General features: G+C 41.1%; 1 protein-coding gene and 1 pseudogene across 3 annotated transcripts in view; one reads left to right on the top strand and one right to left on the bottom strand.

Moving 5' to 3' along the window:
* GLRA1 (glycine receptor alpha 1) overlaps positions 1-26854 on the bottom strand; it is a 99860-nt gene that overhangs the window by 8416 nt on the left and 64590 nt on the right. For all 3 annotated transcript variants that reach the window (XM_010358647.2, XM_010358649.2, XM_010358650.2), the window contains 3 exons: positions 24756-24838; positions 23498-23635; positions 19789-20003 (listed from right to left, as the gene is read on the bottom strand). In XM_010358647.2, the coding sequence (XP_010356949.1) occupies positions 19789-20003; positions 23498-23635; positions 24756-24838 (436 nt within the window). The remainder of the gene's footprint in view (positions 1-19788; positions 20004-23497; positions 23636-24755; positions 24839-26854) is intronic.
* On the top strand, positions 17318-19258 carry LOC104658585 (annotated as a pseudogene).

The following is a 26854-nucleotide window of genomic DNA, read 5'->3' as shown; positions in this document are numbered from 1 at the left end:
AGTGCAGCCTGAGTCAAAGTTATAAACTGCCTTGCAGAATGTTTAAGATAGAGAGCCCCTTGGCGAAGGCTAGGAGACTTATAGGTTCCAGCTATTTAAGAAACCTTTGTCTGATTTTTAACCTAACTGAGCAGAGACTTCAGTGGTCCTACAAAAATAATACAAACTTTATGGAATTAGTTCAGAAAAGTTACTGAATAGCAACAGCAACAAATCCTGAAGAGAGGGGAGAATTGGATTTTCAGAGTTGCCGCATTATATTATTAAAATGTCTAAACCTGGCTGGCAAGATGGCCAAATAGGAACAGCTCTGGTCTGCAGCTCCCAGCAAGATCAATGCAGAAGGCTGGTGATTTCTGCATTTCCAACTGAGGTACCCAGCTTATCTCACTGGAACTGGTTAGACAGTGGGTGCAGCCCACAGAAGGTGAGCCGAAGCAGAGTGGGGTGTCGCCTCACCCAGAAAGCGCAAGGGGTTGGGGATCTCCCTCCCCTAGCCAAGGAAAGCCTTGAGGGACTGTGTCGTGAGGGATGGTGCACTCTGGCCCCAGATACTACTCTTTTCCCAGGGTCTTTGCAACCTGCAGACAAGCGGATTCCCTCGGGTGCCTATGCCACCAGGGCCCTGGTTTTCAAGCACAAAACTGGGCGGCCGTTTGGACAGACACCCCCAGTGGCACCTGGAACCCCAGCAAGACAGAACCGTTCACTCCCCTGGAAAGGGAGCTGAAGCCAGCGAGCCAAGTGGTTTAGCCCAGCAGATCCCATCCCCACGGAGCCCAGCAAGCTAAGATTCACTGGCTTGAAATTCTCGCTGCCAGCACAGCAGTCTGAAGTTGACCTGGAACCCTTGAGCTTGGTGAGGGGAGGAGTGTCCACCATTACTGAGGATTGAGTAGGTGGTTTTCCCCTCACAGTGTAAACAAAGCTGTCGGGAAGTTCAAACTGGGTGTAGCACACCACAGCTCAGCAAAGCCTCTAGCCAGGCTGCCTCTCTAAATCCCTCCTCTCTGGGCAGGGCATCTCTGAAAGAAAAGGAGCAGTCCCTGTCAGGGGCTTATAGATAAGACTACCATCTCCCTGGGACAAAGCACCTGGGGGAAGGGGCGGCTGTGGGAGCAGCTTCAGCAGACTTAAACGTTCCTGTCTGCCAGTTCTGAAGAGAGTAGTGGATCTTCCAGCACAGCACTCGAGGTCTGTTAAGGGACAGACTGCCTCCTCAAGTGGGTCCCTGACCCCCATGCCTCCTGACAGAGAAACACCTCTCAGCAGGGGTTGAAAGACACCTCATAGAGGAGAGCTTCAGCTGGCATCTGGCAGGTGCCCCTCTGGGATGAAGCTTCCAGAGGAAGGAACAGGCAGCAATCTTTGCTGTTCTGCAGTCTCCACTGGTGATAACTAGGAAAACAGGGTCTGGAGTGGACCTCCAGCAAACTCCAGCAGACCTGCAGCTGAGGGGCCTGACTGTTAGAAGGAAAACTAACAAACAGAAAGGAATAGCATCAAAATCAACAAAAAAGACAGCCATACAGAAATCCCATCTGAAGGTCACCAGCATCAAAGACTGAAGGTAGATAAATCCACAAAGAAGAGGAAAAACCAGCACAAAAAGGCTGAAAATTCCAAAAACTGGAATGCCTTTTCTCCTCCAAAGGATCACAACTCCTTGCCAGCAAGGGAACAAAACTGGACAGAGAACGAGTTTGACAAAGTCACAGAAGTAGGCTTCAGAAGGTGGAGAATAACTAACTCCTCTGAGCGAAAGGAGCGTGTTCTAATACAAGACAAGGAAGCTAAGAACCTTGAAAAGAGGTTAGAAGAATTGCTAACTGGAATAACAAGTTTAGAGAAGAACATAAATGACCTGATGGAACTGAAAAACACAGCACGAGAACGTCGTGAAGCATACATAAGTATCAATAGCTGAATTGATCAAGTGGAAGAAAGGATATCAGAGATTGAAGATCAATTTAGTGAAACAAAGCATGAAGACAAGATTAGAGAAAAAAGAATGAAAAGGAACAAAGAAAACCTCCAAGAAATATGGGACTATGTGAAAAGACCAAACCTATGTTCAATTGGTGTACCTGAAAGTGACGGGGAGAATGGAACCAAGTTGGAAAACACTCTTCAGGATATCCAGGAGAACTTCCCCAACCTAGCAAGACAGGCCAACATTCAAATTCAGGAAATACAGAGAACGCCACAAAGATACTCCTTGAGAAGAGCAACCCCAAGACACATAATTGTCAGATTCACAAAGGTTGAAATGAAGGAAAAAATGTTAGGGGCAGCCAGAGGGAAAGGTTGGGTTACCCACAAAGGGAAGCCCATCAGACTAACAGCAGATCTCTTGGCAGAAACCCTATAAGCCAGAAGAGACTAGGGGCCAATATTCAACAATCTTAAAGAAAAAAATTTTCAACCCAGAATTTCATATCCAGCCAAACTAAGCTTCATAAGCAAAGGAGAGCTTCATAAACAAAGGAGAACTAAAATCCTTTACAGACAAGCAAATGCTGAGAGATTTCATCTCCACCAGGCCTGTCTTACAAGAGCTCCTGAAGGAAGCACTAAACATGGAAAGGAACAACTGGTACCAGCCACTGCAAAAACATACCAAATTGTAAAGACCATTGACACTATGAAGAAACCACATCAACTAACGGGCACAATAACCAGCTAGCATCATAATGACAGGATCAAATTCACACATAACAATGTTAATCTTAAATGTAAACAGGCTAAATGCCCCAGTTAAAAGACACAGACTGGCAAATTGGATAAAGAGTCAAGACTCATCAGTGTGCTGTATTTAGAAGACCAGTCTCACCTGCAAAGACACACATAGGCTCAAAATAAAGGGATGGAGGAATGTGTGTGTGTGTGTGTGTGTGTGTATGTATAATATATATATTTTTTATTGAGACAGAGTTTTGCTCTTGTTGCCCAAGGTGGAGTGCAATGGCACGATCTCAGCTCACCACATCCTCCGCCTCCTGGGTTCAAGCCATTCTTCTGCCTCAGCCTCCCAAGTAACTGGGATTACAGGCATGCACCACCATGCATGGCTAATTTTGTATTTTTAGTAGAGATGGGATTTCTTCATGTTGGTCAGGCTGGTCTCGAACTCCTGACCTCAGGTGATCCACCTGCCTCCACCTCCGAAAGTGCTGGGATTACAGGCATGAGCAATCGTGTCTGGCGGGATGGGGGGATATTTACCAAGGAAATGGAAAGAAAAAAAAAAAAAAAAAAGCAGGGGCTGCAATCCTAGTTTCTGATAAAACAGACTTTAAACCAACAAAGATCAAAAAGACAAAGAAGGGCATTACATAATGGTAAAGGGATCAATGAAACAAGAAGAGCTAACTATCCTAAATATATATGCACCCCATACAGACCCAGATTCATAAGGCAAGTTCTTAGAGACCTACAAAGAGACATAGACTCCCAAACAATAATAGTGGGAGACTTTAACACCCCACTGTCAATATTAGACAGATCAACGAGACAGAAATTAACAAGGATATTCACGACGTGAACTCAGCTCTGGACCAAGCAGACCTAATAGAAATCTACAGAACTCTCCACTCAAAATCAACAAAATATACGTTCTTCTCAGCAACACATCACACTTATTCTAAAACTGACCACATAATTGGAAGTAAAACATTCCTCAGCAAATGCAAAATAATGGAAATCATAACAAACAGTCTCTTAGACCACAGTGCAATCAAACTGGAACTCGAGATTAAGAAATTCACTCAAAACCACACAATTCCATGGAAACTAAACAACCTGCTCCTGAATAACTACTGGGTAAATAACAAAATTAAGGCAGAAATAAGTAATTTATTTGAAACCAATGAGAACAAAGACACAACATACCAGAATCTCTGGGACACATCTAAAGCAGTGTTTAGAGGAAAATTTATAGCACTAAATGCCCACAGAAGAAAGCAGAAAAGATCTAAAATCGACACTCTAACATCAGAATTAAAAGAACTAGAAAATAAGAGCAAACAAATTCAAAAGCTAGCAGAAGACAAATAACTAAGATCAGAGCAGAACTGAAGGAGATAGAGACATGAAAAACCCTTCAAAAAATCAATGAATCCAGGGGCTGGCTTTTTGAAGAGTAAGAAAATATATAGACTGCTAGCCAGAATAATAAGAGAGAAGAAGGAAATAGACACAATAAAAACGATAAAGGGGATATCACCACTGATCCCACAGAAATACAAACTACCATCAGAGAATATTATAAACACCTGTATGCAAAAAACTAGAAGATCTAGAAGAAATGGATAAATTCCTGGACACATACACCCTCTCAAGACTAAACCAGGAAGAAGTTGAATCCTGGAACAGGCCAATAACAAGTTCTGAAATTGAGACAGTAATTAATAGCCTACCAACCATAAAAAGCCCAGGACCAGACGGATTCACAGCCAGATTCTACCAGAGGTACAAAAAGGAGCTGGTGCCATTCATCTGAAACTATTCCAAACAATAGAAAAGGAAGGACACCTCCCTAACTCATTTTATGAGGCCAGCATCATCTTGATACCAAAACTCATTTTACGAGGTCAACATCATCCTGATACCAAAACCTGGCAGAGACACAACAAAAAAAGAGATTTTCAGGCCAATATCCCTGATGAACATTGATGCGAAAATCCTCAATAAAATACTGGCAAACCGAATCCAGCAGCACATCAAAAAGCTTATCCATGACCATCAATTCAGCTTCATCCCTGGATGCAAGGCTGGTTCAACATATGCAAATCAATAAACATAATCCATCACAAAAACAGAACCAATGACAAAAAACCATGATTAGCTCAATAGATGTAGAAAAAGCCTTCGATAAAATTCAACGCCTCTTCATGCTAAAAACTCTCAATAAACTGAGTATTGATGGAATGCATCTCAAAATAATAAGAGCTACTTATGACAAACCTACAGCCAATATCATACGGAATGGGCAAAATCTGGAAGCATTCCCCTGGAAAGCCGGCACAAGACAAGGATGCCCTCTCTCACCACTCCTATTCAACATAGTGTTAGAAGTGCCGGTCAGGGCAGTTAGGCAAGAGAAAGAAATAAAGCGTATTCAAATAGGAAGAGAGGAAGTCAAATTATCTCTGTTTGCACATGACATGATTGTATATTTAGAAAACCCCATCGTCTCAGCCCCAAATCTCTTTAAGCTGATAAGCAACTTCAGCAAAGTCTCAGGATACAAAATCAATGTGCAAAAATCACAAGTATTCCTATACACCAATAATAGACAAACAGAGACCCAAATAATGAGTGAACTCCCATTCACAACTGCCACAAAATGAATAAAATACTTAGGAATACAACTTACAAGGGATGTGAAGGAACTCTTTAAGGAGAACTACAAACCACTGCTCAAGGAAATAAGAGAAGACACAAACAAATGGAAGAACATTCCATGCTCATGGATAGGAAGAATCAATATTGTGAAAATGGCTATACTTCCCAAAGTAATTTATAGATTCAGTGCTATCCCTATCAAGTTACCACTGACTTTCTTCACAGAAGTAGAAAAAAACTACTTCAAATTTCATATGTAACCAAAAAAGAGCCTGCATAGCCAAGACAATCTTAAGCAAAAAGAACAAAGCTGGAGGCATCACACTACCTGACTTCAAGCTATACTACAAGGCTACAGTAACCAAAACAGCATGGTACTGGTACCAAAACTGATATATAGACCAATGGAACAGAACGGAGGCTTCAGAAATAACGCCATATATCTACAACCATCTGATCTTGACAAAAACAAGCAATGGGGAAAGGAGTCCCTATTTAATAAATGGTGTTGGGAAAATTGGCTAGCCATATGCAGAAAACTGAAACTGCACCCCTTCCTTACACCTTATACAAAAATTAAGATGGATTGAGGACTTAAATGTAAGACCTAAAACCATAAAATCCCTAGAAGAAAACCTAGGCAATACCATTCAGGACATACGCCTGAGCAAAGACTTCATGACTAAAACACCAAAAGCAATGGCAACAAAAGCCAAAATTGACAAGTGGGATCTAATTAAACTAAAGAGCTTCTGCACAGCAAAAAAACCAAAAAAACAAACAAAAAAACCCAAAAAACACAACAACAACAACAAAAACTATCATCAGAGTGAATCGGCAACCTACAGAATGGGAGAAAATTTTTGCAATCTTTCCATCTGACAAAGTGCTAATATCCAGAATCTGTAAAGAACTTAAACAAATTTATAAGAAAAAGCCCCATCAAAAAGTGGGTGAAGGATATGAACAGACACTTCTCAAAAGAAGACATTTATATGGCCAACAAACATATGAACAAAAGCTCATCATCACTGGTCATTAGGGAAATGCAAATCAAAACCACAGTGAGATACCATGTCACACCAGTTAGAATAGCCATCATTAAAAAGTCAGGAAATAATGGATGCTGGAGAGGATGTGGAGAAATAGAAATGCTTTTACACTGTTGGTGAGAATGTAAGTTAGTTCAACCATTGTGGAAGACTGTGTGGCAATTCCTCCAGGATCTAGAACTAGAATTTGACCAACAATCCCATTATTGGGTATATAACCAAAGGATTATAAATCATTCTACTATAAAGACACATGTACACGTATGTTTATTGCAGTACTGTTCACAATAGCAAAGCCTTGGAGCCAACCCAAATGTCCATCAGTGATAGACTAGATAAAGAAAATGTGTCACATATACACTATGGAATATGATGCAGCCATAAAAAGGATGAGTTCATATCCTTTGCAGGGACATGGATGAAACTGGAAACCATTATTCTTAACAAACTAACACAAGAACAGAAAACCAAACACTGCATGTTCTCACTTATAAGTGGGAGTTCAACAGTGAGAATACATGGACACAGGGCAGGGAACATCACACACCAGGGCCGATTGGGTGGTGGGGTGCTAGTGGAGGGATAGCATTAGGAGAAATACCTAACGTAGATGATGAGTTGATGGGTGCTGCAAACCACCATGACATATGTATACCTATGTAACAAACCTGCATGTTCTGCACATGTATCCCAGAACTTAAAAAAAAAAAAAGTCCAGTTTTAACAAAAATTCTAAGACATGCAAAAAAGGGGAAAGTATGACTCATACATAGGGAGAAAAGTAGTCAAAAGAAGCTGACCCTGAGGAAGCCCAGATACTGGACTTAGTAGACAAAGACTTTAAATCAGTTATTTTAAGTATGTTCAACAAACTAAAGGAAACTATGTCTAAACAGCTAAAGGAAAATATGAGAGCAGTGTCTCACAAATTATAGCATATTAGTAAAGAGAAATGATAGCCTGTAATCCCAACACTTTGCAAGGCTGAGGCGGGTGTATCACCTCAGGTCAGGAGTTTGAGATCAGCCCGGCCAACATGGTGAAATCTCATCTCTACTAAAAATACAAAAATTATCCAGGCATGGTGGTGGTTGCCTGTAATCCCAGCTTACTCGGGAGGCTGAGATTGGAGAATTGCTTGAACACAGGAGGCAGAGGTTGCAGTGAGCTGAGATCGTATCACCACACTCTAGCCTGGGCAACAGAGCGAGAGTCCATCTCAAGAAAAGAAATGATGAAATAGAAATTCTGGAGTTGAAAAGTAAAATAACTGAAATGAAAACTTAACGAGATGGAATCAACAGTAGATTTAAGAAGACAGAAGAATCAGGAAACTTAAAGAAGAATCAGTGAATTTTAGATTATATGATCTGAGGAACAGAATGAAGAAAAATAAACAGCCCCAGAAACCTGTGGGAAACCATGTAATGCACCAACATAATGTTTAATAGGAATCTGCAGTGGAGACAGAAAGAGAAAGAATATTTTAAAAAATAGTGCCTGAGGCCGGGCATGGTGGCTCAAGCCTGTAATCCCAGCACTTTGGGAGGCCGAGACGGGCGGATCACGAGGTCAGGAGTTCGAGACCATCCTGGCTAACACGGTGAAACCCTGTCTCTACTAAAAAATACAAAAAGCTAGCCGGGCGAGGTGGCTGGCGCCTGTAGTCCCAGCTACTCGGGAGGCTGAGGCAGGAGAATGGCGTGAACCCGGGAGGCGGAGCTTGCAGTGAGCTGAGATCCGGCCACTGCACTCCAGTCTGGGTGACAGAGCGAGACTCCGTCTCAAAAAAAAAAAAAAAAAAAAGTGCCTGAAAACTTATCAAATTTGTTGAAAAATAGTAATCTATACATCTAAGAAGCACAGGGAACTCCAAGTAAGATAAACTTAAAGAGCTCCACACCTAGACACATCCTAATCAAAATGTCAGAAGACAAGGTCAGAATCTTTTTTTTTTCCAGATGGAGTCTTGCTCTGTCGCCCAAGCTAGAGTGCAATGGCTAGATCTCTTCTCACTGCAATCTCCACCTCCCAGGTTCAAGAAATTCTCCTGCAAAGGCAGAATCTTAAAACAGCAAAAGAGAAGCAACTTCTTTTGTACAAGGGATTCTTGATTAACAGTTGTGTTCTCATTAATACCATGGGGTACAGAAGACAGTGGGATAACATTTTCAAAGTGCTGAAAGGAAAAGACTGCCAATTTTTCTCAAGAATTCTGTATCCCTTAAAAATGAAAAATATATTTTTAGGTAAACAAAAGCTGAGATACTTCCATTAGCAGATCTGTCCTACAAGAAATACTAAAGGACGTCCTTTAGGCTGAAATAAAAGGATGCTAGACAATAACTCAAATTCATATGAAGAAATAAGGAGTATTAGTAAAGGTAACTGCATAGGTAAATATTCAAGACAATATGAAAAAATGTAGTTTTTGTTTGTAACTTTTTTCTCCTATGTGATTTAAAGGACAACTGAGTAAAGCAATGATTATAAACCTGTATTAATCAACATATAATGAAGATGTAATTTGTATGATAATAGCAGTGTAAAGAAAGCTATATAGGAGCAAAGTTTTTTGTGTACTGTTATGAACTGAATGTTTGTGTGCCCCTAAAATTCATATGTTGACGTCCTTACTCCCAATATGACTGTATTTGGAGACAGGGCCTATAAGGAAGTGATTAGGTTAGAGTTAGGGTTGGGGTTAGGGTTAGATCTTAGAGGTGAGATCTTTAGGGTGAGATCTTATAGGTGGGGCCTTAATTCAGTAGGAATTAGAGAGGAAGAGATACTAGAACTCTTTCTCTACCATGTTAGGACAAAGCAAGAAAGTGGTCATCAGCAAACTTGAAAGAGAACCTTCACCAGCAACTGAATTAGCTGCTACCTTGATTTTGGACTTCCCAGGTTTTAGAACTATGAAAAATAAATTTTTATTGTTTAAACCACCAAATCTGTGGCATTTGTTTTAGCAGTCCAAGTAAACTAAGACACTGTTGTGATTAAGTTAATATTAATAATCTGATTTAGATGTTTCTGAAATAAGATGAAATTGTAATCCCCAAGGCAATCATGAAAAAAATAACTAAAAAAAAAAAAAAAAAAAAAAAAAAATAGTAAAAGAAATGACCAGGGAATTAAGATGACACAGTAGAAAATAGTGTTTTTTGTTTGTTTGTTTGTTTGTTTTTGAGACAAGGTCTTGCTTTGTTACCCAGGCCGGAGTGCAGTGTTGCAAGCATGGCTTACTGCAGCCTCAATTTCCAAGGTTCAAGCAATCCTGCCACTTCAGCCTCCTAAGTAGCTAGGACTACAGCTGTATAGCATTCCATCCAGCTATTTTTTTAAAAGTATCTTTTGTAAAGGAGGGGTTTCACCATGTTGGCCAGGCTGGTCTTGGACTCCTGAACTCAAGCAACCTACCTGCCTGAGCTTCCCAAAGTGCTGGGATTATAGGCATGAGCAACTGCACTCACAAAAACATATATTTAATGCAAAAAGGCAGTAACAGAGGAACAAAGACACAAAAAGACAAGATATATATAGAAAACAACACAATAGCAGATGTAAATGATACCAAATTGCATTTTTTATTACATTAATTAAATTAAGTGGAAATAGGCTAAACAAACTAATTGAAAGAGATTGTCAGACTCGATTAAAAAATAAAATGCAACTACATACTGTCTATAAAAGACACACTTTAGATTCAAAGACACAAGTAGGATAAAAGTAGAAGAATGGAAAAAAATGTACCATGTAAACACTAGCCAAAAGAGGCCTGTAGGTGATTATACCAACATCAGAAAAAAAAACCCACAAACCAAACAATCTTTAGGAAAACAAAATTGTTATTAAGAGATGAAGAGCATTTGATAATAAGAGAGTTAATCCATCAAGAAATATAACAATTATAAACATTTGTGCATCTAACAACAGAGTCCCAAAATGTATGAAGCAAAACTGCCTGAATTGAAGCAATAAATAGATAATTCAACAATAATACTTGGAGTCTTCAAAACCTTGCTTTTTATAATGAATAGAACAATTAGAAGATTGCCAAGGAAATGAAAAATTTAAATGACACTGTAAACCAACTAGACCTAAGAAACACCTATAGAACACTCCACCCAATAACAGAAGAATATACATTCTTCTGAAGTGCACATGGAATATTTTCAGAATAAACCATATATTATGCATAGAACAAGTCTCAGACTTAAAATAGTTGAAATCATACCAAATATGTTTTCTGATTTCAATGAAATATTAGAAATAAATAACCAAAAGTAAGTTGGAAAACTCACAAAAATGAATTAATGCATCAAAGAATAAATAAAACATAAATTAAGGAATACTCTGAGACGAACTAAAAACACAACATACCAAAACTAATAAGATGCAGCTAAAATCATTTTTAGAGGGAAGTGTATAGCTGTAAACACCTGTTTTAAAGAGAGGAAAGGTCCCAAATCAATAACCTAACTTTGCACCTTAAGAAACTAGGAGGGCAAACTAAAGTCAAAGCAAGCAGAAGGAAGAAAATAATAAAGATTAGAATGGTAATAAGTAAAATAGTAGAAAAATAATAGAGAAAATCAGTGAAACCAAATCTTGATTCTTTGAAAAAATTAGCAAAATTGAATAACTTCTAACTATACCGTTCAAGAAAAAAATGAGGGAAGAATCAAATTACTAAAATAAAGAGTGAAAGAGGGGACATTATCATTGACTTTACAGAAATAAAAAGGATTATAAGGGAATACTTTGAACAACTGTATGCCAATAAATATGATAACCTAAATGAGGTGGTCAAATTCCTAAAAAAAAAAAAAGACACTGACTCAAAAAGAAATAGAGGCCAGGGATGGTGGCTCTTGCCTGTAATCCCAGCACTTTGGGAGGCCAAGATGGACGGATCACCTGAGGCCAGGAGTTTGAGACCAGCCTGGCCAACATGGCGAAACCCCATCTCTACTAAAAATACAAAAATTAGCCAACCATGGTGGCATGCACCTGTAAACCTAGCTACTTGGGAGGCTGAGGCAGGAGAATTGCTTGAACCCAGGAGGCAGAGGTTGCCGTGAGCCAAGATCGTGCCACTGCACTCCAGCCTGGGTGACAACAGCAAAACTCCATCTTAAAAAAGAAAAAGAAAATTTGAATACACACATAACATGTAAGGAGATTAAATTAGTAATAAAAATTCGACAAAGAATTGTCCAGGACTAGATGGCTTCCTTCATTAATTCTACCAAACACTTAAAGAATTAACACAAATCCTTCTTATACTCTCTCAGAGAAGTGGAAGTGGATAGAACATTTCCCAACTCATTCTAAGAAGCTAGTATTATTACCCTGACAACAAAACCAAAGACATCACAATAAAGAAAACTAAATATCAATATTTCTTATGAATATAGACAAAAAAAAAAAAAAAAAAACCTCAAGAAAACACTAGCAAACCAAATCCAGTGACGTATGAAAAAGGATTACACATTATGAGTGAGTGGGATGTATCCCAGGAATGCAATGTTGGTTGAACATACAAAAATCAGTCACCATATGAATAAAATAAAGGAAAAATATCACATGATCCTCTAAATAGATGCAGAAACAGGATTTGACAAAATTCAACACCTTTCTTGGTAAAAATACTCAACAAATTAATAATTGAAAACTTCCTCAAACTGTAAAGGGCATTTTTGTAAAACCCACAGCTAAACTCATGCTTAATAGTGAAAAATTGAAAGCTTTCTATGTAAGATCAGGAATGAGACAGGAATATCTGTTCTTACCAGTTCTGTTCTTCATTGTACTGGGAGATCTAGCCAGGGAAATGAGGTGAGAAAAAGAAATAAATGACATCTAGGTGAGAAAGGAAAAAGTAAAGCCATCTCTATTTGTACATCACATGGTCTTGTATAAAGAAAATCCTAAGGATGTATAAAAGACTTAGAGTTAATAAATGAGTTCAGCAAAGTTATTGGATACAAGATGAACATACAAAAATCAATTGTATTTTTATGGACTAGAATTTAAAAATTAAACTTAAAAACAATTCAATTTATATAGCTTAAAAGAATATATCTGTACAACACCTGTTATATAATTGAACAAAATAGGTGCAAGACTTGTACACTGAAAACTAGAAATCTTTCTTGAAAGAAATTAAAGATGACCTAAATAAATGGGAAGAAATCCCATGTTGATGGATTGGAAGACATAATATTGTTAAGATGGCAATACTCCCCTGATTAGTTCATGGATTCAATGCATTCTTTATTAAAACTCCAGCTATTTTTTTCATTTCAAAAATTGACAAGCTGCTTCTAAAATTTATATTTGTGTGCAAATGCAAAAGACAGAGAGTAGCCAAAACAATCTTGAAAAAGTAGAACAAAGTTGGAGGACTCACACTTCCAGATTTTAAAAGTTACTCCAAAGCTACTGTAATCAAAACAGTGTAGTACTGACAAAAGGACCGACATATAGATCAATGGAATAGAATTGAGAGTCCAGAAGTAAGCCAATCCATTTATGGGTTAATTGATTTTTTTGAGAAGGGTATCAATTCAACAGGGAAAATAATACTCTTCTCAAAAATCAGTGTTGGGACAACTGGATATTCACATGTGAAAGAATGAAGTTGGACTGGTCATGGTGGCTCACACCTGTAATCCTAGTACTTTGGGAGACCGAGGCAGGCGGATCACCTGGGGTCAGGAGTTTGAGACCAGTCTGACCAACATGGTGAAACCCCATCTCTAGTAAAAATACAAAACTTAGCCAGGTGTGGCGGCACATGCCTGTAATCCCAGCTACTCGGGAGGCTGAGGCAGAAGAATTGCTTGAACCCAGTAGGTGGAGGTTGCAGTGAGTCAAGATCATGCCACTGCACTCTAGCCTGGGTGACAGAGTGAGACTATGTCTCAAAAAAAAAAAAAAAAAAAAAAAAAAAAATGAGGTTGGACCTCTTCCCTCACATCACATATATAAATAAATCTAAATGTGCCAAAGACCTAAACATAAGAGCTAAAGTATGAAACTCTTAGAATAAAATAGAGGTACGAATCTTCATGACCTTGGATTAGGCAATAGTTTCTAAAAAATGACACCAAGGCCAAGAGCAGTGACTCACGCCTGTAATGCCAGCACTTTGGGAGGCTGAGGCAGGCAGATCACTTGAGGTCAGGAGTTTGAGACCAGGCTGGCTAACATGACAAAATCCCATCTCTACTAAAAATATAAACATTAGCCAGGCGTTGTGGCTGGGCGCGGTGGCTCAGGCCTGTAATCCCCCAGCACTTTTGGGAGGCTGAGGCGGGCAGATCATGAGGTCAGGAGATCAAGACCATCCTGCATAACATGGTGAAACCCTGTCTTTACTAAAAATACAAAAATTAGCCGGGCGTGGTGGCGGGTGCCTGTAGTCCCAGCTACTTGGGAGGCTGAGGCAGGAGAATGGCATGAACCTGGGAGGCGGAGTTTGCAGTGAGCCGAGATCGTGCCACTGCACTCCAGCCTGGGCGACAGACAGAGTGAGACTCTGTCTCTAAAAAAAAAAAAAAAAAAAAAAAAAAAAAAAATCAGCCAGGCGTGGTAGTGCATGGCTATAATTTCAGCTACTCGGGAGGCTGAGGCTGGAGAATCGCTTGCACCTGGGAGGGAGAGGTTACAGTGAGCAGCGACTGTGTCACTGCACTCCAGCCTGGGTGATAGGGTGACAGAGCAATACTCCATCTCAAAAAAAAAAAAAAAAAAAAAAAGACACCAAAAGCATAAGCAACAAAAGAAAAAAGAGATAAATTAGAATTTATCAAAATTAAAAACCTTTGTGCATAAATGATACTATCAATCAAGTGAAAAGAAAACCCATAGAGTCTTAGTCCATTTTGTGTTACTTCAAAAGAATATCTAAGATGGGATAATTTATAAAGAAAAAACGGTTTATTTGGCTCACAATTCTGATGTCTGGAAAAGTTCAAGATTGGGCATCTGGTGAGGGCCTCAGGCTGCTTCCACTCATGGTAGAAAGTGAAGGGAAGCCATGTACAGAGATCACATGGTGAGAGAGGAAGTAAGAAGTGGATGGGAGATGCCAAGCTCTTGTTTAAAATCATTTTTAAAATTTTTATTTATTTTTTAATTTTACTTTAAGTTTTGGGATACATGTGCAGAACATGCAGGTTTGTTACATAGGTGTATTACCTGTGGCCAGGCTCTTTTTAACAATGAATATAGTGAGAACTCACCCCTGAAAGAAGGCATTAATCTACTCATGAGGAATCCACTCCTATGATACAAACACCTCCATTAGGACCCACCTCCAATGTTAGGGATTAAATTTGAATATATGGTTTGGAAGAGACAAGAATCTAAACCACAGCACATAGAATGAGAGAAAATATGCGCAAATCATATATCTAACAAAGGTCTAAAATCCAGAATACATAAAGAACGGTTACAACTCAATAATAAGATAAATAACAAAAGTGACCAAAAGATTTTAATAGTGAGTGGAGCAGAAATGCAGACATTTCACCAAAGAAGATATAGAAGTGATCACTAAGCACATGAAATGATGCTCAGCATTATTATTGATTAGCAAAATGCAAATCAAAATCACAATGCAATACCATTTCACATGCACTAAATGGCTACAGTTAAAAAAAACCAGTTAATAATATATGTTTGTGAAGATGTGGAGACATTGGAACCCTGGTGGGATCATAAAATGGTATAGCTGCTTTGGAAAACAGTTTGGCAGTTCCTCAAAAAGTTAAGCATGTAGTACATGTGACACAACAGTTTCACTTCTAGTTATATACCTTTGAGAATTAAAAACAGGTCCACACAAAACCTTGTACACAGATGTTCACAGCAGCGTTATTTATAATAGCCAAAGTGAAAATAAACCAAATGCCTAACTGCTGAATGGATAACAAAATGTGATATCTCTATACTATGGAATATTATTCAGCCATATAAAGGAATGAAGTACTGATGCATTCTACAGCATGGATGAACCTTGAAACACTAAATGAAAAAAGCCAATCATAAAAGGCCACATATTGTATGATTACATTTATACGAGACGTCCAGAAAAGGCAGATTTATACAGGTAGTAAGTATCCATTTATCGTTACCAGAGGCTCTTGGGAGTGGAGAATGAGGAGTGACTGTTGGAGGGTATGGATTTTCTTTCCGGGTGATAAAAATGTTCTGGAATTAGATACTATCTACAGGCAGTTGTATAGATAGGGTTGTACAACTTTGTGAATATACTAAAAGGAACTAAATCTAATACTTAAAAAGGCAAATAAATAAAAAGTATGAATGAAGGGGAAGGTGGAGTGTTAATAACATATGGAGCCAAATATTGTTAACCACGAGTGCAGCAGAATGTTGAGTCTAGTGTAAACCATAAGTAGAGAAGAATGTGGCATCAACTATTAATAGTGAGTGGAGCAGAATGTTGAATCTAGCATAAGGAAAAGAAAGCAGAACATTAAGTCTGCTGTTACAATAGCACACAGCAGAATGTGTTGTCAGGTGTTAATAGTGATCAGAGAATGTGGATTCAAGCATTTGTGGTGAATGTAGCAGAATTTGAGGTCTAGTGTGAATGCTGGAGAGAGCATATTGTCGAGTTTTGTTGTAAGGGTGAATAGAGGAGAGTGTGGTGTCTACTGCTGATGGCAGATGAAACAGAATGTTGTGTCTCACATTAAAAGTTAATGGAACAGTCAGTGTCATGAAAAACAAAAAACAGCTAGGAGACTGTTCTAGGTTAAAAGAGACAAAATAGAGCAACCGTGTGCAATATGAATTGGATCCTTGATTGGATCCCTCATCATATTTTCTGATGACTTTTTTGACAACTGGGAGAATTTAAATAAAGGTCCTGTATTAGATGACATTATTGAATTATTTCAAATTGAATTATTTCTAATTCAGTAATAACCATTGAATTAATGTTAATTTTTAAAGATGTGATAATGTCATTGTGATTCTCCTTCCTTATTTTGAGGTGAATTGCCATGTCTTTGTTGAATCAGCAAAAATTGCATCTACCTACCTACCTGCCTATCTGTCTATCTATTTATCCGTCTGTCTACCTATACTGAGAAAGTGTATGTGGGAAAAGATGACTGGTGAACCTGGGTAAAGGGTGTGAGGGTGTTTATTGTATATTCTTTCAACTTTTCTATGTCAAAACAGAATGTTAAGCAGCATTAATTGGAAATGGTGCAAAACATTGTTTCTAGCAGAAGGCTAAAGGAAGCAGAACGTGGTGTCTGGCATTAATAGTAGAGCAGAATATCATGTCTATTTTTGAGTGAGTAGAACAGAATGCGACTGAAACAATAGTAGTGAATGTGGTAGAATGCAGCATGTAACATTAAAAGAGAGTGAAGTAGAATGAAGCATCAATCGTTAACAGTGAAAAGCACAGAATGCTGTACCTCAACTAGGGGTGAATGTAGGAGTATATGGTGTCTAGCATTAATAGTAAGTGAAATGGAACATTATGTTTAGCATTAGAACTGAATTAAGTAATCCCAGCACTTTGGGAGGCTAAGGTGGGCGGATCACGAGGTCAGGAGTTCAAGACCAGCCTGGCCAACATAGTGAAACCCCATCTCTACTAAAAATACAATCATTAGCCAGGCATGGCAGCGCATGTCTGTAGTCTCAGCTACCCGGGAGGCTGAGGCAGGAGAATTGCTTGAACCCCCGATGAGTTAGCCATATCTTCTGAATATGTTGTTGTAATAAATATTAGCTGTGGAGAGCTGAGAATGGGAGAAGAGCGGAGTGTGTGAGCAGCACGTGGCCTCCCCTTCTCTCCTCACTTCACTCTCTCAGCCTACCTTTACCCGCTTGCCTGCTCGGCACCTAGAACACCTTCCACCATGACCGCCTCAGCACGTTGCCACTTAAACAAAATGCTTAAGCATGTGTACATGTCCCTGTGTCAGGGTGAGAAAGTCCAGGCCATGTATATCTGGATCGATGTTACTAGAGAAGGACTGCGCTGCAAGACCCGGACCTGGGACAGTGAGCCCAAGTGTGTGGAAGAGTTGCCTGAGTGGAATTTCTTCTTTCTCTATCTTGTCTTGTCTTTTTTCTTTCTTTTCTTTTCTTTTCTTTTCTTTTCTTTTCTTTTCTTTTTTCCTTTTCTTTTCTTTTCTTTTCTCTTTCTTTCTTTCTTTCTTTCTTTCTTTCTCTCTCTCTCTTTCTTTCTTTTTCTTTCTTTCTCCTTTTCTTTTTCTTTTCTTTTTTCTCTTTCTTGCCTTTCTTTCTTTCTCTCTCTCTCCTTCCTTCCTTCCTTCCTTCCTTCCTTCCTTCCTTCCTTCCTTCCTTCCTTCCTTCCTTCCTTCCTTCCTTCCTTCTCTTTCTCTCTCTCTCTTCCTTCCTTCCCTTCCTTCCTTTCTCCTTCCTTCCTTCCTTCCTTCCTTCCTTCCTTCCTTCCTTCCTTCCTTCCTTCCTTCCTTCCTTCCTTCCTTTCTTTCTTCCCTCCTCTTTCTTTCTTTTCCTTCTTTCTTTGTTTCTCTCTTTCTTTTCTTTCTGACAGAGTTTTCACTCTTGTTGCCCAGGCTGGAGTGCAATGGCACGATTTCAGCTCGCTGCAACCTCGGCCTCTCAGGTTCAAGCGATTCTCCCGCCTCAGCCTCCCAAGTAGCTAGGTTACAGGTGTGTGCGACTACCCCCAGCTAATTTTTTGTATTTTTAGTAGAGACGGGGTTTTACTATGTTGGCCAGGCTGGTCTCAAACTCCTGACCTCAGGTGATCCACCTGCCTCGGCCTCCCAAAGTGCTGGGATTACAGGCATGAGCCACCATGCCTGGCCTGGCATTTTGATGGCTCTAGTATTTTACAGTCTGAAGGCGCCAACAGTGACATGCATTTCGTGCTTGCTGCCATGTTTTTGGGATACCTTCAGTAAAGACCCTACAAGCTGGTGTTCTGTGAAGTTTTCAAGTACAAGCGAAAGGCTGCAGAGACCAATTTGAGGTGCACCTGTAAGTGGATAACGGACATGGTGAGCAACCAGCTCCCCTGGTTTGGCATGGACCAGGAATATCCCCTCATGGGGACAGATGGGCACCCCTTTGGTTGGCCTTCCAATGGCTTCCCAGGACCCCAGGTCCATATTACTGCAGTGTGGGAGCAGACAAAGCCTATGGTATGGACATTGTGGAGGCCCATTACCAGGCCTGCTTGTATGCTGGAGTCAAGATGGCGGGGACTAATGCTGAGGTCATACCTGCCCAGTGGGAATTTCAAATCAGATGCTGTGAAGGAATCAGCATGGGAGATCATTTCTGAGTGGCCTGTTTCATTTTGCATCATGTATGTGAAGACTTTGGAGTGATAGCAACCTTTGATCCTAAGCCCATTCCTGGGAACTGGAAGGGTACAGGCTGCCATACCAACTTTAGCACCAAGGCCATGTGGGAGGAGAATGGTCTGAAGTACATTGAGGAGGCCATTGAGAAACTAAGCAAGTGGCACCAGTACCACATCCGCACCTATGATCCCAAGGGAGGCCTGGACAAAGCCCAGCACCTAGCTGGATTCCATGAAACCTCCAACATCAACAACTTTTCTGCTGGTGTAGCCAATTGTAGTGCCAACATATGCATTCCCTGGACTGTTGACCAGCAGAAGAAGGGTTACTTTGAAGACCGTCACCACTCTACCAACTGCGAACCCTTTTCGGTGACAGAAGCCCTCATCCACATGTGTCTTCCCAATGAAACTGGCAGTGAGCTCTTCCAGTACAAAAACTAAGTGGACTAGGCCTCCAGCCATTGAGGCCCTCCTAGTTCTTCATCCCACTCCAACTCTTCCCCATCTCCCAGTTGTCCCAACTCAAAGGGTGGAATATAAAGGCCTTTTTTTATTCAAAAAATTAAAAAATAAATAAATCTTAGCTGCGAATACAACTTTATGCTGAGTCCTGTGAATCTTTCTATCACATCTCTAGATATGGGATTAGTGTTGGAGATCCCTGACACACAGTATTTACTATTAATGGTGAAAAGAGCAGAATGTTGTACTTAGCTCTGAAAGTGAATGGAGGAGAATGTGAAGTTGAGTGTTAACAGTAAATGAAGCAGAATGTGTGTCTGGTGTTGGTAGACAGTGGAGCAGAATGTGATGTCTGGCAACTCGTATTGAACATAATGTTGAGTCTGGTGGAAAGTTTGATGGATCAGAAAAGTGTAGAACCTGCAAAGATCTGCAGGATCTTGCAAAGTATAGTAGATAAATAAGTAGTGAATAATTCCTTTGCTTCCCATGTTTTAGGCAGAACAAGGAAGTAGATGCTGTCCTTATTTGTCCAGGTGCTCTGTGCTCTTGGGCAATGGGACTTACCTTGGGCAGAGATGCTCGAGAGCCAGAGCTCTGGGTGGTCATGGTGAGCACCGTGGTGATGCCTAGGCCCACACGAGCAGGTGCAGCATCCATGTTGATCCAGAAGGAGATCCATGAGAGGATGACAATGAGCAGACTGGGAATATACATCTGAATCAGGTAGTAACCCATCTGCCGCTCCAGGTGGAACCGGGCCTCAATGCAGGTGAATTTACCTGCAAGAAATTGCAGTGAGAAGGCAGTGTAGCCTGGTGAATAGGACAAAAGGCTCTAGGGTTAGAACAGCCTCGACTGGAGTCCTGGTTCAGTCTCATACTACCCGTGTCCTTAGACAAGTATTTGAATTGTTCTGTGTATGTTTCCTCATGTATAGTAAACTGGGGATAATAATAATAATACCTCCATCATATAGTTACTTATATGATTAATGTGAGGATAAAATGAGATGATGCCTATGAAAAACTTAGCACAGTCCTCATACATTGTAAATGTTCAGGATGGTCAATTGCCATCATCACCACCATCATCATCATCATCATCATCATCATCATCATCATCATCAGTATTTTGTTGCTAAGAATGGGCCTGACTAAGTGGCACTTTCTCTACCTTTCTGCCAGTTATCTTCCCAAAACATGACTTGATCCTGTTATTTCCTCTTATAAAACCTTTGGTCTCATCCTTCTTTCCTCATACAAGGCAGTTCCCATTACCTACAGGAAAAAGTTCAAACTCTTTAGCCTGCCCTTTATAATCAAGCTCTAACCAGTCTTTCTATCCCCTTCCCCATCTTTCTTCACCCTAATCATGACTCCCTACATGCCACCCCTTGCCTTGAGCATTCCCTGAACTTTCATGTTTCTGAGCTTTTGATCTTGCTCATCCCTTTGCCCAGAATGCCCTTATTCCTTCCCACAACCAGCTAAAGAAATCTTCCTTCTCCTCCATGGCAGTGTAAATGTGAAGATTCTCCCAGGCAGAATGCTGCTCTTTTTCTGTGTTCCTTGAGCCCTGTTCACATGATCATCAGAGCCTTCAAGACATAATACAGTGAGTGAGGGGGCAAGTCAGTCTCTCTCTCTGTCTTCTGCACTAGACTAGGCAGCTTGTCTCCTCCCTGTCTATGTATCCCTGGAACTGGGATGGGGCCAGTCTTATGGTAGGGCCTTAGTTCCTATCTACTGAAGCACAATAGGGAATTTCCTGGAGTTCCCTGGACTATAAGCTATAGGCAGAGCCTTGTCAGTCTTTTCTTCTTGCATCCATAGGGTCTAGCATGGAGTTCAGCTCTCACTTAAATGAAAATGGTGAAGAGCAAGTCAAATGAATGAGAATATGCTGTGTACATTTAGGTTGTTTCCATATCTTGGCTATTGTGAATATTACTGCAGTGAACATGGGAGTGCAGATATGCCTTTGAGATACTGGTTTTATTTTCTTTGGCTATGTATCTAGAAGTGGGATTGCTGGACCATGATATATTTCTCAATGGATGAATAGATAAAGAAAATGAAACATTATCCAGCCTTAAAAAAGAAGGAAATTCTGCCATTTGTGACAATGTAGATGAAGCTGGAGGACATTTTTATATTAAGTGAAATAAGCCAGACACAGAAAGACATATATTGTGTGATCTCACTTATATGTGGAATCTAAAATAGTCACACTTATAGAAGCCAAAAGTAGAATGGTGGTTGCTAGAGGCTAAGGGATGGGGGAAATTGGGAGATGTTGGCCAAAGGGTACAGAATTTCATTTATGCAAGATGAATAAGTTCTGGGGATCTAATGTACAGCAATGTGACTAGAATTAACAGTGGTCTCCTGTGTGCTTGAAATTTGCTAAGAGGGTAGATCTCCTTTTTACTTTTTTTTTCTTTTTCTTTTTTGAGATAGAGTCTCACTCTGTCACTCAGGCTGGAGTGCAGTGGCACGATATCAGCTCACTGCAGCCTCCGTCTCCTGGGTTCAAGGGATCAGGATCCTGTCTCAGCCTCCAGAGTAGTTAGGATTACAGGTATGTGCCACCATGCCCAACAAATTTTTTTTTTTTTTTTTGTATTTTTAGTAGAGACAGGGTTTTACCGTGCTAATCAGGCTGGTCTCAAACTCCTGGCCTCAAGTGATCCCCCCGCCTTGGCCTCCCAAAGTCCTGGGATTACAGGCATGAGCCATCATGCCTGGCCTTTTTTTTTTTTTTTCCTCACATTTTAAGAGTTTTAAAATAGATTTTGAATATTTGACCCCTATCAGATTTATGATTTGCAAATATTTTCTGCCATTCTGTGGGTTCTTTATCTCCACTATCTTGATAGTGTCCTTTGATGCACTTTTAATATTTATGAAGTCAAATCTATCTATTGTTCTTTCATTATTGCTTGTGTTTTTGATGTTATATCTAAGAATCTATTGCCAAATCTAAGATTAGGAAGATTTGTCCTCATGTCTTTCTAGAAGTTTTATCATTTTAGCTTAATCTTAAATTTAGGTCTTTAAGAGGGTAGGTCTTAAGTGTTCTTACTAGACACACACACACACATGCACACACAATGAGAAGTGTGTGAGTTGATGGATATGTTACTTAGCTTGAGTGTGGTAATTATTTCACAATGCATATTTATATCAGAACATCACATTGCATATCTTCCATATATACAATTGTTATTGGTCAGTTATACCTTAAGAAAGCTAAAAAGAAAAAAGAAAAGAAAATGCTGCATGAAGAATAAAAGACTTGGTATGTGAGGGTCAGTTGTGGTGATTTGACTTGGGAGTCATTGCTTTCATGGCTGCTATGGGAATGCCATTATGGCTCAAGGGATGAAGAGAGTATCTTTGGAGGTTCTGAAACATCTCTGAGGTGACTCAGAAAGAGGCAGCTGCCCAAGACAGACTGCGGCCCAGGCTGCCTGTACCTTCACTGGGCTTTCTAATTATACCAGAGCCTATGATGGTTTCTCTCAATCCCTCTCTTTCACCTCCTCCTCTTGCTGGCCTGCCATGCCTCTCTACTGTGTGCTTCTGGGTTCAGACCCCAGCTTCCTACTCATCCTTTCAGCTGCTATACCAACTGACTGATTTTCTTCTCCCATGCTTTTACGAGCTTGTTCTCAGCCTGAGACAGGACACGCAAAGCCAGTCTTGATCTGGCCCCAGTCAGTCATCCAGATATTCAATCTTCTGACAAAGGCATGGGAGACAGAGAGCTGAGCTACACCATCGTGGCTTCTCTGCCCTCTCATAGCTCACAGGCTAGTGAACCCTTTCTAACTATTTACTAACCTTCAGTGACACCTCTCAGCTCCCTCTTGCTGAGGTCTATTGTGAACATTCTCTCTACTTTTGCTCTATTGGAAATGCCAGTTCATCTGTGACAGAGACTACTAGGTGTCTTCCCAATATCAGTTCTTCACTTCTGCCTTAGAAATAGGATCCATTCTGCTACCTGGAATAATGACTGTATTTACCAGCTTCCCTGGTAATTAGGTAGGGCCCAAGCTTAAGTCACTCACTCCAGGTCTCATAGGAAGAAAATGTCAGAGCCACTTTTTTGTTTCAAAACCTATTCTTTTAACCAGTAAGTAATAAATAGAGCTGTGCCCATCATGGGTACTTTATAAGATCTGTTGAATCATTGATTGAATGTGTTTGAAATGACCTCTGGTCCTGGTTGGGGGGTGGGATCTGAGGAGGATGGCCCTTGTACCTACCTGTGTTGTAGTGCTTGGTGCAGTATCTCAAGTCCTTCTCTTCCTTCAAGATAAACTGGGGCAGAGTTAGTCCATCTGCCACCTGCACGGCTCCCTGTTCCTGCCACTCAAAGATGAGGTCATTCATGGTATATCCAACTGGGATGGGATCAGAAGAAGGAGCAGTCACCACTCAGAAGCACTTGTTTGAAGCATGTCAGGGTTGGTTAGGGTTAGAGACTGAGAGAAACATCAGACACTTGATGGAACTTGTGAGACCAGGCTGCTTTTTATTTTCCTCTCAAAAGAGGTAAAAAACAGGTTAATTATTTATATCTACATCAGAGCCCTTCCACCTCTCTTCCCAACCTTCTGCATTAGCTTGTCCTGTTGTTCCCCCTCTTACTCCCATGGTGAAATGCTGTTGACATCTGCTCTTTTCACCTGCACACCATCCTTGTCAGCCTCCTCTTTTGCTCACAGCAGATATTCCTCTGTGGAACAACTCTATTGCATGCTGTCTTGGTGGTACTAACCACTGGCTGGGGTAGAGGGTAGAAAAGTGTGAAATGGTGACTCAAGCTAGGCCAGACTGTGCCCCAGCACTTCAGCAACTATTGAGTGAAATAACAGGAGGTTCAGGATTGGTTTGTGCTGATTCCCTTCACGGGTAGAACTCCAAGGAAATGGTCCATTAGTTCCTGTTGCCTAAGTGCTCTGCCTTGGTTTCTGTATTTTTAAGTTAGTCAGATTGGTTTCTCTGTTTGCAATCACAGGAGTCAGCTTTCCAATCTGTTAAAATCCCGGTCCTCCATAAAGTCTACTCCAATACCCTCTCTCTTTCTCCATCAGAAGGAAGCACTCTTTCTGCCATGAGGCCACAGTGCTTTGTACTTCTAACAACACACCAATCACTTGCCACCCTTTATTAGAGTTATTTGTGCAGTCAGTTGTTTACTTCCCCTGCTGGAGTGAACATCTTGTGGGTTCAAGGACCATGACTCATTCAAGTCATTTCTCCTCCATTCACATTAACCATAGACATGGGACAATGACCCTTTGGAGAATGCTGCTGGCTCCAAAACATGGTCCTCAGGCAATGTAAGGGGAGTTATATCTCTAATGCATTTTCTAAAAGCAAAGTCCTTCATGGAATATTTTGAGTTATTACAGTAATCCTGGGCTCTAGTGGTTAGGACCAGCTATGTGGGAATTTCTACCTGTCCCATGGGTAAAAGGGAGCCTGGTTCTTTCTAGAGGACTCATGCAAGAGACTCACAGCTTTCCAGTTGCATGATACATGTCTGGACATCCATGGGGAAATTCTTCAAGTCCATGGGGCAGGCCAGTGTCAGGGTGATTCTGGAAAGAGAAGGGAGTTGAATGATGCAGGATCCACACATCAGGGAGGCTGTGCCTCTATTGTAGTTATTGTTAGGAAATCAGTTGTCCAGGGTAGGGAAAGAAGGTCAGGGAACTTGTGTTTTTTGTTTGTTTATTTGTTTTTGAGAGATGAGATCTCCCTTTGTGGCCCAGGCTGGAGTGCAATGGTGCAATAATGGCTCACTACAGCCTCAACTTTCTAGGCTCAAGCAATTCTCCTGCCTCAGCCTCTAGAGTAGATGCGACCATAGGCACGTGCCACCACGCCTGCTAATTTTTAAAAATTTTTTTTGTAGAGACAGGGGTCTCGCCATGTTGCCCAGGTTAGTCTCGAACTCCCAGGCTCAAGCAATCCTCCCACATCAGACTCCAAAAGTGCTGGGATTACAGGCGTGAGCCACTGTGCCTGGCCGTGACAAGATTTATATATATAGAAAGCCCTGAAAATTACACACACACACACATACAAACTGTTAATGCAAATTAGAGAATTTAGCAAAACTGAAGGATAAAAAATCCACAAGGAGTTCTGGCAAGAAGCAGGCTGGGAAGCAGAGTGCAGCCAGATGCTTTGGGGACCTGCAGGCCCTCTGACCTTGGAGGTGCAGATGAGCTGGGGGCTCGGGCCTGGCGGCAGGCTCTGTCCTCCAGGCTCCCACAGCCCTTGCTGTGGCTCCCACCAGCTGGGCCCAGGCCTGAAGTAGTGACAAACCTCTTTTCCCACCCCACCTCTGGGACCTGGTGGCCATCTGGTCTCCCAGCCAACTTTGCCAAGCCTAGACAAAGCCCCGATGGCTACTGGGATGCAGCACCTTTGGGTGGTGGCGAGTGTGGATAACTTGTGTATATTAAATAAGTATGTGTGTATTTCCAAGTTACTGATTGAAAAATGGAGGCTTAGAGAGGTAAAAGTAGGTTGCCTAAAGTGACACAGAGTCAGGGAACTTCTGGGTGTTTTTGGAGTCTATCTGGCCTCTGGAGACCTGTCTTTAGCAAGTTGGCTGGAGGCCAGGGGCTGCCCCCATTCCATACTCTTCTGCATAGCCCTCAAGTAGGGACAGAGCTCAAATTTTAAGTTGAGCAGCACCCATGTGCATCTGCAGCAGGTGTTGCAAGTGGTTCTTGGCTACCTTCTTCACACACAGGGCTCATCAAAGGTTATTTCAAAGAGGCCCTCTGCCTTCTGGGTGTCCAAACACAGTTGACTCACATCAGTAGGCTCATGCTGGGGTCGACTGGAAAGGGGTGGGCTCCTCAGGATTCTGGGCTAGCTGTTTATTTTGGTTGTTCAACCCTTACAGAGGCCACAGACTCAGAACCAGAGGGAGTCCCCTTAACAGAATTCGAGGACTGCAGCTCAAGCTGAGATACAAGACTCCAGCTTGAAAGGCTTTTCCAACATCTGAGTCCCTGCTGCAGGGGACAGAGAAGAAAGGCTTTCAGAGCCCAAAGAGCCTTAGATCATCAAGCCAACTCCCTCATGTGACAGGTGAGAAACCCAGGGTACAGAAAGGGATAGGCTGAGAGTCATCCGAGGTCACACAGCAAGCTGATACATCAGCCAGGACTCAAAACCATGTGTCCTGACCTTTGGATTCTGAGTCCAGGGTGGGGTTGACTTACGTGTTTGCTGGCAGCACTGCTCTCCTGAAAAGCCAACCCCAATACCCTAAGACACATAATTGGTGGTGTTCTAGTGGAAATGAACTGGCACTTTGGCTACATGTGATGAGGTACATAGCCCTTTGTGAACTTTCTTCCTCCAGCTCACACCCACAGCTCTGGATCTGGGCCCCTTTAAGCATAAGGTTGAAGCAAGTGGGGAAAATGGAAGGGAGAGGGAGAGGAAGAAGAGGGAAAAGAAGGGAGTGGAAGGAGGGAGACAGTGAAGAGAAAGTGAATGCAGTTGAATTTCTGCAGATAAAAGCTCCAAAGTGGGGCAGCTGTCACATTGGGTTAATTTCCTGAAGTCGAATGACCTTGGAAACATCACTT

This window comes from Rhinopithecus roxellana, chromosome 3, assembly GCF_007565055.1.
Source record: "Rhinopithecus roxellana isolate Shanxi Qingling chromosome 3, ASM756505v1, whole genome shotgun sequence".
NCBI lineage: Eukaryota > Metazoa > Chordata > Mammalia > Primates > Cercopithecidae > Rhinopithecus > Rhinopithecus roxellana.
Note: the sequence above shows the minus strand (reverse complement) of the source record. Positions and strands in the feature narration are given on the sequence as shown.